The sequence below is a fragment of the Pelecanus crispus genome, chromosome 1 (assembly GCF_030463565.1).
Source record: "Pelecanus crispus isolate bPelCri1 chromosome 1, bPelCri1.pri, whole genome shotgun sequence".
Lineage (NCBI taxonomy): Eukaryota > Metazoa > Chordata > Aves > Pelecaniformes > Pelecanidae > Pelecanus > Pelecanus crispus.
Genome location: NC_134643.1, coordinates 114,403,032 through 114,419,751, shown reverse-complemented (window position 1 = coordinate 114,419,751; position 16,720 = coordinate 114,403,032). Strand labels below are relative to the sequence as shown.

General features: G+C 40.6%; 1 protein-coding gene across 1 annotated transcript in view; it reads left to right on the top strand.

The window, feature by feature from the left end:
• Window positions 1-16,720, top strand: part of SAMSN1 (SAM domain, SH3 domain and nuclear localization signals 1) — a 36,826-nt gene that overhangs the window by 3,308 nt on the left and 16,798 nt on the right. The window contains exons 2-3 of the mRNA XM_009481584.2: window positions 14,646-14,717; window positions 15,288-15,443. Of these exons, the coding sequence (XP_009479859.1) occupies window positions 14,646-14,717; window positions 15,288-15,443 (228 nt within the window). The remainder of the gene's footprint in view (window positions 1-14,645; window positions 14,718-15,287; window positions 15,444-16,720) is intronic.

Genomic DNA, 16,720 nt, shown 5'->3' with positions numbered 1-16,720 from the left:
GGCTTGGTTTATATGGCATAGATGTTCTGAGCTGCAGTATTATTTGTGGGCAGGTGAGGTCAAACAAACAAGGTCTTGCACCTAGCCCCCAGGTCATCCTGATGGCCGGAGCCAGCCCAGCTCCGGCAGCTCACTGCTGAGGGCATGTGTCTCTTGCATTGCTGGAGCTTTACTTGCAGAGCAGGAAAGTACTATAGCATGTGGGGGAAGGCTGCTTTTACTAGATGTAAAAGCAGTGTTTCAGCTATCAGTTTGTGCAGTCTGTCCCACCACCCCTTAGAGAGTTGGGGAGGAGGAGGGCATTTGACTTAGAGGGTGAAACAAAGCCCCCTAAAATCGCCTGGATTTTAGCCTGTTTGGCCCTTATGATGTTACAGATGTCAGTGTACCTGAGGAGTGGCACGAAGCAGATTTAGAAAGATGGTAAGAAGAAACATTCTAAGAAATTATGCAGGATCTAGTCTTCTCTTTTTCATATGCTTCAGGCAGCACCATATCCTGGCACCACACAAATAAAACACCATTAAAGCATGTTGCAGTTGCATTCCACTTTGCATGGTTTTACTCATTTGACCAGGTGCAAATGACAATGGAAGTTGCAAATAATCTGTAAACCATCCCTGCATTGTCTTGCCCACTTCATGGGATGTAATGTGCTGGGTAGAGCCTATTTCTTTCTCTCTCTCTCTCTCTCTCAAATTCCTACGGACATAGCAAACTTGAGAACTGCCTGAAGATTCTTGGCTCTACTTCAAGCTGAAGCAAAGACTACTTTGTGCCACTTTTTCTGGCTTGACTGAAGAAAGTCTTGTGTCATTATTCTACATGACAGTTGATCTATGTTTATGCTAAAGGTTTGAGACGTTTTTGTTTCCTTATTCTGCTTCCAAAAGTGCTTGGTGCTTGAAACTCAGCTTACTTCTGGTGTGTAAGACAATTCAGGGTCAATGCCTGTGCATTTTGTTTAGGCAAAAATATGTCCAAGCTTCTAATTAAAGCAATATTCAACTACTTAGGTGATAAACTATTATTTATTTTCAGGGTTATGAGAAAATAGTGGGAAATCCAATGGGAGGAAATATTTTAACATGCAACTTTGTTCCCTAGTAGTATATCATACCAATAATTTTCCTTTTTATAAGCTTTAAATGAAACCGTGCCTCCACGGAAATCAATGCACATTTTTGCCATAGACTTGAGGCCAGGATTTTCCCTGTTTATATATTCTTCACAGAAGGCCTGATCCTGATTCTGATAACACTTAAATGAATAAATTAGCTGTGATCCCATTGATTTCAATGGGATTTGTCATCTGAGTAAGGTTTATCGCTTGCCTAAGTGTTTGGAACCTGTAGTGCAGGCAGATGCTATAAGCAAGGGTTTTGGTGCTGCTTTTTTCTTAGACAGTGGCTTGTGACTCTCCAATGGGGAACGCTTACTAAAGAAAAGAAAATAGAAAATAGGTACAGAAAACCTAAACACCAAGAATAACTCAAGACATAATGAGATCTTCTGTAGGACAAGACCTGCAGTGAAGAGATTGCTCAGTGTTAATGAATATTAACTAGGTTTTATCCTTGAGTGGGGAAAGCTGAGGGGTTTAATTTTATTTCAAATGTGAAGACTGGCAGAGGTCTAAAAACAGCAAGTTTTATACTCTTTTCTTTCCCCCTGAAATTTTGAGCGCATAATAAATAAGCTACTGTTAATGTCACAGATGCTAATTTTCACAACCATGACTGAAGTGATGTTCGTTTCCATTTGCATTTCATTCTAACAATGATGAGAGGTGATGAGTTGATGATAAGCTGTTTTCACCGTACTGCCCGCTGTGCAAATTTATGCTTATAGGCAAAGATGACACATAGTTCTGTCATTAAAGGTCTTTACTGCTTTGCCTCTTGAAGAAAGACTGTTTGTCAAAATCCATTTGAACTCTGTTAAGTAAGCAGAAACAGATGACAACATCTGGGCAGTAGCTTTAAGAACCTGGTTTACAGTGGAAATACCTGTGGGCCTTTATCAGGGAGGGTTCAGAGAAAGAAAAAATAATACTTGTAATAACCATGTATGTGTAAATGGGAAAAAAGGGATTTCAGGTGACACTTCAGAAGGTGTTTCCTGTCTCCCTGAGGCTTCATAAAAAACTAGGACAAGGTTAGAGTTAACCTTGGGTTATTTTACTTGTGTGAGTGGAAGGCGCCACAACCATACTACTGCTCCCCTTACCCCTGGTATTTTTTCTTCATTTATATTATCATCTTGCTTCTTGGTCATCAGCCAATTTTTTTTTTCTTCAACAGAAGTTTCAGAAAGTTGTTTGTGTCTTAACATATATGTTAGCGTATCTCTTCTAGTAAGGACTTGAAATTTGAGAGATTTTGTTTTCTCACCAGAAAGTAAGGGTCCAGGGCCTTTGTGGGAAAAGAACAGCTGTCTCTCCTGCCTCTTGCCAGGAGGCTGATTAGGATGTCCAGACTCCACATTTTGATGCTCAGATCAACACACAGGCTTGTTGAGGGCTCGCACAACGCTAGACTAGCTTGTGTGCCAAAGGCAAAAATTATATCTGTGGCCCGGTCCAGTCCTGGCCTCTTTTGTGTGTTCCCTTGATTACAGCACCTTTCAAATTTTGACCAACTTTGTGCAAACTCCGGGTAATTTCTTATTTCTTCCCTGTCTTGGTTTTCCTTCACTACCCAGGCTTAAGTCCTTAATAGCAGAATATTTTAAAACAAGTGAGAGAAAATTTCCTGAAGGGAATATTTTCACATTAATATTAACTTTGTTTAGAGTAACAAACCCAGTTTGGTTCTTTGTTTGTTTTCCTAAGCAAGCAAGAGCATTTCAAGATGAACCACCTTCTCTGGCCATTTTCAGAAATGGACTATCAACCACATCATTTATAACTACTCTCTGATAAACACTGTAGCACCACTACCAAGGTGACATAAATCAGCATTAGTTGCCTTCTAATTCTTTAATTAGCTTTATAGAGCAGTTGACTGACTTCAATATTGTGTTTGTAGGAAACCCAAAATAGCGCAAACTAGACAAGGCCTGTCATTGCTGGAAAAAAGTAGTAACTGTGTATGGGCAGGACAGGCACAGGATGTGGCCTACAGTTTTCTGTAGGTTTCAACAATCTTCTAGTAATCTGTGTCATAGCATAAATCCTGAAGTCATAAATGGCTGAAGTCATTATAGAGCCATCACTGGCCAGCTGGTATAAGCAATTTGTGGGTGGCTACAAACACTTTAGCCAGAAGACTCAACCCCTCGATGTGTGGGCAGAAACCGCCGGCAATACCCACTGCAGAGAAGGAAAATAAAAAGTCTCTTGGGCCTCTGTAATCACAATATCCCTTAACCTTTATCTTCTGAAAGCTTGCAACAGAGACAGCAGAGTTACTTCAGTTCTTAGAAACTGTTACACTCTCTTCCACAAATTAGCAATGTCAGTAGTTTGGCTCTAGACATTTTGCTAATTGGCACCAGGCTACAGATTATATATGCTTCCGAGTATTGAGCAAGTCATATGTCCTTAAAACCATCCTAATGGAAAACTTTGTTTTGTACACTAGATGAAGGCATCTGTGTGGCACATGTGCTGATGTTCCACAGGAAGATGAATGACCACCTACTTTCTTCCCCAAGGGAAATCTCTCCTGTATACCTGCTTGCTCTTACCTTTCTAGCTTTTTATATCTTATTCCACTTACAGTGCACCCAAGAGCACATTCTTACTTTTTTTGTTCTTCCCAAACTCGAGACTGAAATTCCAGCCTAGGGAAAAGTCTCGAGATTTTGAACTGCTTCAGGGAAGCTGTTCTTTGACTATACATATTATACACCATACTGCCACTTTTTCCCCCGATACCTCTTTGGTTTATTCCATGGATACACAGAAAGCTGGGTAACAACTTCACCTGTATACAGTCTTCAGGCTGCTTAGCTGCCAGTCGTAACATCTACTGGCATCTTTCTGGTAAGGTGAATGTGAACAGCAAAGGGTCTGTCATCTCCAACCCTCACCCAGCATTGAGGATGACAAGAAGATTTCTCTGGGAAAAAGATCCACCTAATGTTTTGCACCATTATGTTTTCTGGCTGGAGTTTTAGTCCCTTTCCTACCCTTTTATGTCTTCATCTCTTTTATAATCTTCACAAGAACAACCAAGTAACCTCACACTCCTGTCCTTGATTTCCATGGGATGCTGAACAGTTACTTCCTTGAGAACCGTAGGAAGTTGTAAGTTCCTCTACTTGGTCATGCTGACATCATTCAGAAGGTGTGGTAGGTTTGCTGTTCTTTCAGGTATGTTGAAAGGCAAGTGAGATATGGGGCTACTGGAATACTTGAGTACTTGGGTTTAGGTGTTTCTGCAGGGTTTCTCATGGCTTCTTCACGTAGAAGAGAAGCAGTATAGGACTGCTGTTCAACCAGAAAGCATGGAAAAGCTATGGTGCAGTTTCATGTCTTCCCTTTACCATTATGTTTGAGATAGAGATGGAGCTTTGTCACTGACAGCCTGCAGCTGTGAGATAAAGAAATCAGCTTCACTTAGCAACAGCACAGCCAGAAGCAGATGTGTGAAGATGAGATGACAAAGTGGCTGAGACAGCTGAATGAGCTCATGCAGGTTGACTCTCTGCTGCCTTCACCTGTGCAAAGTGGATGTTGAGCTTTACCACTCATGAATTGCTTTCACTCACCACAGCTGTGCTGTTTTTCTCCTATACTTCTGTCTGTCTGTCTCCTTTTTAAGGTCAGATGTTAAGTCCAAAAACCACAGAGGTAGGAAAGGGGACATGGTTCACTGATGGACAAGCAGCTCAGAGTCTGTGTAGAGGGTGCATGAAATGACTGATAATGGTAGAGTAGGCAGTCAGCTCTAGTCACAAGTACACAGCAAGGCTCTTCTGATTCTGTCTATTGGGGTGTTTCCATGATTTTCTTACTGCTTCTATAATGGAGCTTATGTTTGCTTGACTAATGTCTATTGGTAATTGTGTCTACGTGGGTAAAATGTTTGAAAACTATGTGTTTGGGATTTTGGTTAGTATCTGAGGGAATGGCAAGAGCAGACATGTTCCCACCTGTTCATGAAAGCTTAAAACCTTGTAGCTGGCACAATCCCCTTTGCAATGAAAGGCCAGATTTGAGTAGGATTTGGAGTATGGTCTTGAATCTGGGCTTCACATAACACCTCAAAGCCCTCACTGCTCTCTGTGCTTTGGTAGCATTATCTCATTGGTGAATGTCTCTCAACTACCTGTGGTTTTCAAGGAGGTTGTGGGAGCCGGGGAGGGGTGAAAAGCTTGGTCTCAATTTTGTTGTGCGTCAAAATGAAAACACACTTCAAACGTCTGGTACATCTGTTTTTCATGAGATGAAACTGTAGTTTTCCACTGAGCTGTGATCACAATAATGCCATGCCACAGAGATAATCGAACGGAGAGAGTGGAATTGATGTGCCCATACTAGACTAGTACCATTTGCTGTACTTCGTACTTGCAGTGAGCTGTTGATTGTACTCATTCCTTTCTGGTGTAAGAGTGACCTGAACAGAATCAGAATGCTCTCTTGTCTTCAGACGACTAGATTTCTTTCCTGGGATTGCGGTTATAGAACTTATGCTACAAAGAAACCCCAGAATTTAACACATCATAACTTCTGCACTAGGAAGTATTCTTACACAGTGCCAAATCACTAGCAAACCCTGACCCGGAAACCTTCTTTCAAGCTTCCATACTGGTCCAAAACCCAAAAGCTTTATTTTATGAGTTCAAATTTCCAAGGAACATATTTTAGATTCCCAGGTATATGTTGTGCAAGCACATCCAGTTTTTGAAGCTTGCAAGGCTGCAATGAAGTGCCATGTGTGCTTTTTTCAACTGCACAATAAGGATAACTTTGGTCCATTGATAGCAATAAGGCAACACCGAAACTCAGCCTTCTGACAAGTGAGGATACATGAAGGGGAAAAAAATGGTGCCACTAGTCATCATTTTAAAGGAGTCAAAAGTTAACCCACTGTAATGAGTATAGTCTTTTGTTTGTTTGTTTGTTTTCTAAGATAAAAATAATGTAAATAAATGGACATGTAGATTTGATGAAACACTAAAATTCAGTGACTGATGATAGATACTGCACTGAATTTTGTTCTTCTACTGTAGTGCATCTCCATTAAGGCAATTTCAGCTAATCTCACTATGGATTCATTAATCAAGTGTAGTCAGGATGTCTGAAGGGAGATAATGAGGGGGAAAAAATTGGCCTATTGTTTGGATCTTATTCTTCAGCTAATTAGTTTGTTTATCATGCTCCATAGTATTTGTATCCCGATAAATAAGTTCCAGTCGCAATTAGTTATCATAACAGATGACTAACACATCTTTATCTACTTACAAGTTCAAAATTATTCCATAAATAGATCAATTAACTTTGTGTTCTCTTTACATCACATGCCTATACAGATTTCCAGCCTGCAGTATCAGTTAACAGTGAAATGGAAACAAGGTTGACCAGTAAGGTTTTAAGATTTTCTTCCTTTTAGCCAAAGGTGCAAGCATCCATGGAGACAAAGTCCTTAATCCTACATCTTTTTCTCTAAGCACTAACATCCTAAATGCATATTGCAGTATCAGCAGTCTCTTAGTGCCTTCCAAAATTTCTCCTCTAAAGAGCCTGAGAAAAGATTTGTTCATTTTTTACTCATTTTTTACTCATTTAGGATTACATACTGTATATCTGCCTCACATAAAGCTGTCACTATATTACTTTAAAAAAAAAAAAAAAAAAAAAAGTTGAGGTTCCAAGAGCCCAGTGGTGTTGGAGACTGCTGAAGATGGGAATGTTTATAAGCCCTGTGATATTAACTGCAGCACTCAACCTCAGGTGACATAAAGCATGCAAAAAAGAACTTTCTGTCAGTTTTATTATTTCTAAAAAGGTTCCCCTTGAAAGAGAAGAGTGACCTTGCTCTGCTGAGCTGACATATGCCACTGAATTAATGGCTAAGCTTTGCTGTAGGGAAGCTTGCAGAAACATTACAACTCCAATGGCTGAGTTTGCTGTGAACATTAATCAGGGGAACCAACATGATGTATCAAACACTCATTTAAAAGTAATAAAAACTAACTCTCTTTCTCCCCCCTCCCCCAAGTTTCTTAGAATTAGCTTATTGTTGGTCATTACCTGTTGTCAAGGATAAGACTGCAGGATGGCAGTAAAACTTGTATAAGGGCTTTCTGAAGTTTGCTTACTCTTCAGAAAAACCAAACGAGCTTTTGGGACGGTCAGATTTAACCGTGACTTAGAGGTTATTTTTTAATCTTGTTTCCCTCTGGAAGGTCATTTGAAGGAACACCTTCCACTGAAAACATGCCTCTCCCTAGCAAGGAATGCAGAAGCTGCCTTTCATTCTCGGTGACTCCCCGGGAGCAGGACCAGCTCCCACGTCACGCATGAATGAAGCGTAAGATAGGCAAGGAGGCTCTCGCTGCCATTGAAATAACCTCTGTAAAGGATCTTGTATGGCTGTGGTACAACAGTTGAGTTGCAGAGGCTCTGACCAAAACAATGCCACACCAGGCAGGAGTATTTTCTGCCTACGCCCTGCGGCTCCGCTCCGGGGTTGGCAGGCAAGCGTGCTGCAGCTGGTGGCTCTGGCCACTGCTCAGGCTTGCCGAGGGGAACAGCAAAGCCCTCGGACATGCTGTGTCTCCCTGCACTATTCTGCATGCAGACTAGGTATAGCATGACGAGGCAGTAGGCTTCTTATCGCCGCTTCTGCTCTGGCGTCGGAGCATTCATGGTAGTCACATGCGGGATGCCTCTGCGGGGGGACTACGCTGGCTGCCCTGCTTCATGTGTGCTGGACAGGCATGGGGCTCCCTTTAAAATGGAGCCCTTGGGGGCTACATGCTTCTTGGCTCAGCTTTGGGCATATATATTTTTCGCCCTCACTTAAAGCCCATTCTACAAACACACATGTGAGTGATTTCTCTTGCACGAGAAATCCAGGTGAACCCTGCAAAGTCAGGACCTAGATAACACACCACATTAATAAAATTGTGCTATATAAGTAAGCAGGGAAAGGACTTTAATTGATGCAAGGTGATTCGTTTTTAAAATACGAAAATTTGTCTGTGAACTCATCTGGTTCGGAGAGGAGAAAGTTTCAGGAGAGGAAAGATGTTGGTATTTAAGGGATTAAAGATCAAAGCCTGCAATGCTTATGCAGTGTTTAACCAGTCTTTACTCAGACAGCGCGCCCCTTTACTGCAGTCAGGGTTCTGTGGAGGGTGGATTTCCAGCCTTGTCCCTCGATGTTTCTGCCCATGTGTAAATGAAGGGTAAAAAAGGATAGCAGGGAGGTAGAAGTGCACATCATGCCAAGTCCTTAACTGTCATTTTCATAGCTCCTCTAAGTTTGTTACATATCCTTAACCTTCTTTTAAAGTCATTTTCTTTTCATGGTTTTGTGTGCCACTGAAAGTCACTTTTAATTAAATGTCATACAAATAATAAAGTCTTAATTGCATAATTATTGCAAATACCTGTGTGCACACTCCCAGAATTGGATAGACTGCCAGAAGAGCACTTGGAGTGACTTTTCTCACTGGGAACTAAGAGTGCTCTTCAGCAACTGGCCAGGAACAATGGCGCTCAATTTTGAGCAGGGTGAATGTGCATTTAAAGGAAGAGGAGTCAGATCCCTCCCCCCTTGCACATTTTGCAACACTCAGTTGCAAAAAAACTTTCTTAGCATTAAGATTGACGTTTCTTAAATTGCTTCCTTATTTAGTTCCTCACAAACTTGTTTAATCAACACAGCACATTTCTTGCCAGATGAAATTGCCTTTTTGCTCAGACTTCCTATGTGGCTTGCCTGTTCCTGAGGAAGACTTACAGACCTTGCAAACCATCTTGCCCCTGTTTAACTTCATGAACAGCAGCTTCCCCCTTGCTCTCAGCTGCGTCGGCGCCTGCCCTGCGCGAGGTGCCCTTTGAAAGCACTCGAGAAATGAGTTTCTAGTGGAAACTCTGCCTTGTGGGCTGAGTTACCATGAACTACATGCTTCGTGGCACCATTGGTTCAGGCTTGAGAGTCCGAGGCCGGTACCAGATAGCGGTACTGATAAAGCAGCCACTCAGTGTTTAATTTGGAGAGCAACGTTTGTTGACCTGAAGGAGTGTTAAGTACAATTATCTCATTATTTTATACAGCTTTTCTTTTCCAGTCATTTTGCATCATTAAAATTAGGGTGTTTGCTCTGAGGCTTCATGGTGGCAGCTTTGGTCAAAGACCACTTTGCTCCCCTCTCTCCCCATCTCCATGCAGTTACTGAATACCAGACCATGATAACAACCAGTCTTTTACAGAGTCATTTTTAAGCCAGTTTCAGCAGATTGCCCTATTTCAGTTAGCAAGAACAAGCTGTATCTTTTTTAGTGCTTTTGATTGTCAAAGTACAAGGTTTAGGCCATGTTTCGTGTGGGCTGTGTTACATTAATAGCTTGGTTAGTGGTCAGAAACTCTATATGTGTAACTAATGTGTAAATAGGAAAAAATCCCTGAGGTAGGGACGTCATAATGGCTTCTCTTTTTTTGCTTCTCTGTTACTCTTTGGAGAGTTAATGAATCTTGTATGCAAATTCTCATTCTTTATACAGAAGTGAGGGGTTTTTTTGTTGTTGTTGGGGTTTTTTTTCACAGAACATCCCAAAAGCTAAAAATTGCTATCTTGCCTTCTGGGAAAGTAGGAGGCAATTTCTTTATCTATGCAAGAAGATAAGCCAGCAGAGTGGCCATATTCATCCCTACTTTGGTAACTCTTAATTTCATTCTCAGAGTAGTCTCCTCCTCCTGAAGGAGGAAGGGACAAGGAGCATCAGAGAATAGCAGAAATGAATCAAATCCTGAGCTCCACTTATGTCCATCAATCAAAGCAGCAAGCACAGACTGTCCTCTTGGGAGCTGCTGTGGCTTCTTCCGAGGAAAGAGGGAAGAATACAAGTGTCTGTGGCAGGCGAGGAAATTGGGCAACATGCTGAGCTCCCTTTTTGTTACTCCCAGTGACCGCATTTGCCCCTATACAGCTTACATGGTCTGGGTAGTCTAAGGATGAATAGAAGCTAAAAATGAAAATGCATGGAGGAATTTGAAGAGATTTACTTGTGTGAGAAGGTCAGTACAAAGCCATTGCGTCATGCTGGCCTTAAAAGATATTTTGAATAGGACTTGAAGCAAAACATAATGGGCCGGAATTTCTCACAGCAGGAAACCAGATCTCTAGGCAGTGTGAATTGTCCAAAGGAAAATATGAGATGAATATCACCCATAATGATTATTTACCAGGATAACTGCTGCCAGTTTTGGCTCAAAAGGTTGTCTTTAGACACAGAGAAGCTCTGACTGGTTTATGATAAGAACTAAGTGACTTCTCCTATGATATGCCCTACAAGGGAAGGATGTTTCAGAACAGAAAGACATGGATTGCAGAACCTCTTCTTGTTGTTTTTTTTTCTATTTGTATACCATACCATTTTCTAGGGGAAATGATAGGCTATTTACAGACAAACCAGATCACCAACTGCAGACTGTCCAAATTAAAATAAACAGCAATTACATAGCATTTAGCCCTTTAAAATGATTATTTAATGTTCCTGGATTTCAGGGAATTGAAGATATAGGGAAAGATGGAAGAAGGATTTAAAATAATGAAAAATATCTTTGATATTTTCTATTATGCTAATTTGGTATACCGAAGGGGAAGGGATGAAAGTGAATGCATTTGTAGATTTGTAAAAATTATTTGATCAGTCCTTGTGTGGGAAAATAAAAGTGTTTCTCCCCTGCCCATGCCTCCATTAGATTTTACTGAGCAAATTCATATTTGCTTAACATATCCATTGGTAGCTCTTGCATGAATCCAGACAGAAAAATCACTTAACTTTATAGGATGCTGAATCCTGGTATCACAAATCAATAGCATATTTTCTCCTAGTACCTTTGCATTTACTTTAAAAGCTTCCCTTCACCTGGAAATAAGGGCTGTGCGTACCTTCACAAAGTAGGTGTTCCCTGACACTAATGCAGTGACTGACACTACTGAAAGTAATAGTCCTGTTCCCTTTGCAGCCCAGAGCTCCTAAATCTGCTTTTTGTTATCAGTATAATGGGGTTGAATACATTTTTAAAAGGTGGTAGCTATTGATTACTTAATGGAAAAAGTTAGTTTAGAGAATTGCTGAAGCAGCCCTATTTAGTGCTCTCCAGTGCAACAAGACCATTATCTAGAATAGTGGAACTCATCCCGTAACCCTTATTAATATTTAATAGGGATGAAGCAACATTGAAGTACACTACAAAGTAGCCCAAGGCTTCTGCACATGTAGGATATAAGGTTCTTTCAAGGGTCGAAAAAGAATAACTGATTTCCCTGTGCTCAAGCTGTTTATAGGTAAGACCAACAATAAACAATGTTTTTCCTCTTGTTCCTTTTAAAGTGTTTGCAGCACATCTGCACTTTTATATACAGTTATTCCTACTAGACATCTTGAAGTGATTGAATGCAACAGAAAGGTCAGTGTATGTTTAGAGATCGCTGTGTGAGACTATTTTATACTTTCCCAATATTGCTGTGAATTCCAGCCTCCCTCCTTCTATCCCTTCCGCTCCATGCTGCAGGGCACATTTGGCTAGGTTGACAATCCAGTGAAAGGTGTTAATCCTGTCTAATAGAACCATAACCCTTGGGGCTGTGTTTTTATATCATACTATTGAGCTAACCCCTTGTCACAGGATATTGTTCGTCTACTTAATAGCAAAGTTCTTTATGGGAATTTTAGATAAAATTAAAGTAGACAATCCAAATTGTCCTTTTCAATTTCACAGGGTAAAAACAAACAAATAAACCACAATGTTTAGCCAACAGAGATTTTCTGAGAGATTACAATCAATTAAGTGGAGAGCTGTGTGGTTTTTGTCTGTCTGTCTTTTTTTTTTTCCCTCAGTGAATAGTAAATGTCATTTTACTTGTCCAAAAATATTCACAAATCTGGGTCAGCTTCTTCAAATAACCTTTGGCTGGAAATATTTTTCAGGTTAGATGTGCCCAGAAATGTAGTGAAAAAAATGCTGTTATTCTTTTTCTTTTAAGCTCCAGTGGTTAGAACATGGACCCAAAATGTAGGTACACTTTCCTCTTCCATCTGGCTGTGCTGGGCTCAGGCCACTGCTATGTCCACACTGATTTTTTGCTGGGGGGGGTGAGTTGGTTAATAACTAAGTGTGGGAAAACAGGGAAATGAAAGAGCAAGGAGCTTTTATTTTCAGTTCTGTTCCAGGGGATGCTGATTTTCTTCTTCTCAAATGGAGACTTTAAGACAAAGTGTTTGCACATGGTTTCCCATAGCTTTTCTTTGTCATAGTTTTTTTCCCCTCTGCAAACTATTTTTAGTTTAAAAGTGACTGTGTGCAAGAGATAAAGGAGCTATTATGGATAGTAACCCTGTGATTTATGAGCAGGGACAGAATAAGATGGGGTCCTTCCTGGATGGAAACACCCAGGGGAGTTATGTGTCTGCTCCACGTAGCTGGTATCATTTTGATGAACTCTTTCCTTAAGATCATGGTTGTGAAGCCTGAATGCCACCTCATCACCCTGTGAGGCTTCAGGTGCCTGACACTGTTACTGATGAGTCCCGCAGAGGACTAACTGCTGCCAGGAAAGGAGAGCATAAGGAGGCAGAGCAGCAAACAGCAGCTTGGTAGCTGTAGGCAGAACAGGTACGGGGATGTGCCAGCGCTCAGAAACTTGCCAGCAGCTGAATCGTTACTTATGTCTGGGCTCAAACAGGTCCTAGGTTTTCCAGCTTTCCAGAGGATGGCACTCCTGCGGTGTTACTCACCCTGCTGCCTGGGTAGGGAACTGGAGGAGCCGTGCAGCAAGGGCGGTGTTCCCTGCAGTGCTCGGTGTTTGGGCAGTTCTGGTCCTCTTACCATCATTGACAGATTTCTCCTTAGCTTCTCTGGAAGCAGGTTCATGGCAGCATTAAGCGTGACTGCAACTCAAAGGCAGGCAACGGGACTGGCTATTAAACCAGTCCTTTTCTGCTCCTCTTTTGTTGCCCAAAGGATAGTCTACTTCACTGGCTTCTGAGGCTGCCTTGTGAAAACTCTTACCTGGTAGAGAAGATTGGAAAGCAGTAATGGTAGAGCAGAGCCAGGAGCTCACAGGCTCTTTTGAGGCTTGTGGCGTTCTGGGATGGAGAGCGGAAGGAGGTAGCTGGATGTGCCAGGGGAAGGGGGCACGATGGGTGCCTTAGAAACCTGGGGGGAGATGAAAAGATGGCTTGTGTGGCTTGGGGGGAAGAAAGCAACGGCGCAAGGAACTGATTTGGCTGAAATCATGTAGGCAAGTTAAATGGATGAATAAATACAGGAACACCTGTAACCAGGTAGTCTGAAATCACTTATGTGTTTTTTCCCTCCAGAGGGGATTTTGAATACTCAGAAATATACTGAGATGATATTGCATAGTATACAACAGTAAACTGTGCTTCAAGAAATCTGATCCTCCATTAAAAGACCTCCACTTAGTATGGAAGAGTGAAGAACTTTAAACAAAGGAGTCTTTCTGGATTTAGCTTTGAGTATTGGTGAAGATATAAAAACAAGCTCTTAAATACACTGTAGAGTTGATAACTGTCCAAATTCTGGTGGCTATTAGGGCCACACTTAAAGGGACTTCTGACTTGTCATCAATGCCAATTTTATGCAGTTTGCCTCCATGGGCAGTGCAGTGGCAGACAACTCTGCCTGGGCACGTCTGGCAGGTATTTCTGTGTGACCTCTCTTGCAAATATCTGTTGTGCCACTTCCCTCCTTACCATGTCAATTATCCACACACAGAAAGGGTAAAAATTTGAAGGAAGTAAAAGCAATCCATTCACGGTCTCTTAATGCACAGCTCAGGTGATGCAGCCTTTCTTATGTGCTGTGGCACAGGGAAAAATTGTACCTGTGTACGTTTAAAAATCAGATTTTCGAATTGGGGGATTAGGAAGAAAAAAACGGGGCCTGCCTGATTATTCTGTTCCTTACTCCCTCCACAACATATGACTTTTGGAAAAAATGTATTCATAATCCTCAGCTGTCCTTGCTGATTCCTGTTGGTAAAGAACCATAAACAGTCTCCCCAGCTGCAAAAGTAAACTGTATAAATTGCCACAGCTGACACCACCATAACGGACTCTATAGCTTGGATAATATTTATGGAAACACCTTTTTTTCTAAGCTTATGGACAGCAATCTTACCTAGAAGTAACTTGTAGATATCTGTGTATAATTAATGTGAAACTGATGTAGAAGATCTCAATCATATCCATGATCTAGCTAGTATTTGAAGCAGTATTGGTTCTCTTTCATTTTTCTGCTTCTGGCTGTACAGTCTCAATTTTTTTTCCCTATATTCACCTCCCAGTTTGTTTCTAGCTGGATGTAGCAGTTCATGGTCCACTGACCTGAGAGGAATTTTTAACACAAACAGGTGACTTGACAGTTGTATTTAAGTCCTAATAACAGAACAAAACACAACCAGTGAGTCAAGGTTTGTCTTCTCTTTTTTTACAGCGCACAAGCAGCTTTGGAAGCTTTGACCGTTTCAGGCATCACTCGATATCAAAGACAGATGATTCAGCTGAGGTCTGTATAACATAGCTTTCTTTAGTTCACTTTACCATGACAGTTATGCAAAAACATTGGGAAACTATTGTGTAAATTTTACACTGGTGAGAACTTTGCTTGTGTACCTGGATCTGTCTGGTGATTGAGCCCTTGCCAAAATAAACAAGAGAATCATACCTAAACTTCAGTACTTGGATGGGAAGATTAGAAACAATGTTTCAAAAAGACAAAAGTGCACTTCAGCTTCATGCATGACCAAAGTAACTGGCACATGTATGCAACCCACAAATGTGTCATTTTTGTTTTCAAGAACCTGCACAAATCCCCTCAATTCCTGTTTGGATTAAAGACAATAAACAATGGGAAACAACATTTTCTAGCAAGAAATGTATTTTCTTTCTGTCATTCACACATACAGTAGTGTGCTGCAAACCTGTTTACGTACATGATTCCCCAGGAAAATTGCTATGACTGACTTTTGTCATCTTAACTGCATTGTGTCCTTAATATTTTTCTGTAATTACTATTCCACTGCACTGAATTTTGTTTTCATGGTGAGTTGTTGTTTACTTTTTTATTTCAAATCAGGTATCTGAGTTGGAGACTATAAGTGACATTGGAGATGCAGTACAAACTAAAGCAGCAAATAATGGAGGAAGTTTGGGTAAGAAGATGAGAGCCATTTCCCTTACCATGAAGAAAAAGATGGGTAAAAAGTACATCAAGGCGCTCTCTGAGGAGATGGTAATTACAGCTTAAGAATCTCATGTTTGACGATAATACATGTGAAGTAAAAATGTTATGTGCTTTTTTCCTGTTCATGTTTCAATTGTCATCAGTTATAACAATCCATAAAAACATGGTAACACATACTGAATTAAAACAGCTTTTAGTATGTGCCCTTTCTTTCATGTGCATGTTAATGCACACACATATGCACATACACAATTAAAGCATCACACAGTAAGGGCCCAAGATAGACATAGGAGTTTTACGTCATTGAATTTTGCTTTGGCATCAAGGAGCATTTGTATAAGCATCACAAAATTTCTCCTGATATGGACACAAAGGAGTACTGGATGAACCCCATCAGCAGACTGATACTCAGCTTGTACAAAATGCTTCATTAGAAGAATTTATCCTTCAGTACAAGAATTATTTCCAAAGTCCATTTTGTAGAGGTCAGCCAGCATCCTAGAGCGTGACAACTCATACGCCTTATCTGCTCTTACCTTATCTAATCTTAGTGAACCTATCTTTATTAACAACAAAAAACTTATAATGTTTCACATACTGCAAACCCTGTTTTCTCAACATGTTGTGTCAGTGAGTTCCAAATTTTAAAAAACATAAGGAAAAAGTACTTGTCATACTTAATCATCCTAAAAAATCTAGCTAGTCTGCATCCTATCTCACACATGTGTCAATATCAAATAAACAGGGAAAACAAATAAGAAACTTCACAAGTAGAAAACAGTGTTTCACAGGATACCTTTAGACAGTTTTTGGAGGTCAAAGATGAGAAATCCTATTTCATTAGTTTAGTTTGCATTTTTTGCTAAAATTCGAGAGGCTGCAATCCGTGACTTTTATATTATAAGAAAGAAAAATTGGAATTTCAACATTTACTTTCTGCACATTTACAGCAACGACTCACATGACAGAAACTCAATGAATTATCTGGTTGGACACACATGTAGCATAATCTTCATTCCTGCAGGAGATGACGACAATCAATACCAGCACATTGATTAATCTATGGGTTATGCTGCTGACTGGTGTAACAAGCACTGTCCTTGTAGAAAAACAATATAGTCTTTCATTTCAATGCTATGCCTTATACGTACCTGTATAGGTCTCTACTTCATACATGCACTGTCATCTTTGCTTGACTTCATCAGCCAACTGATGAATAATTAATATTTCCCCAAATATAACGTAACATCCTAAGTACTGCAGGATGTTTCAGTTGCATCAGACTATCACGCACATTGACAACGTGATGAAATCTGCTGGAGAAA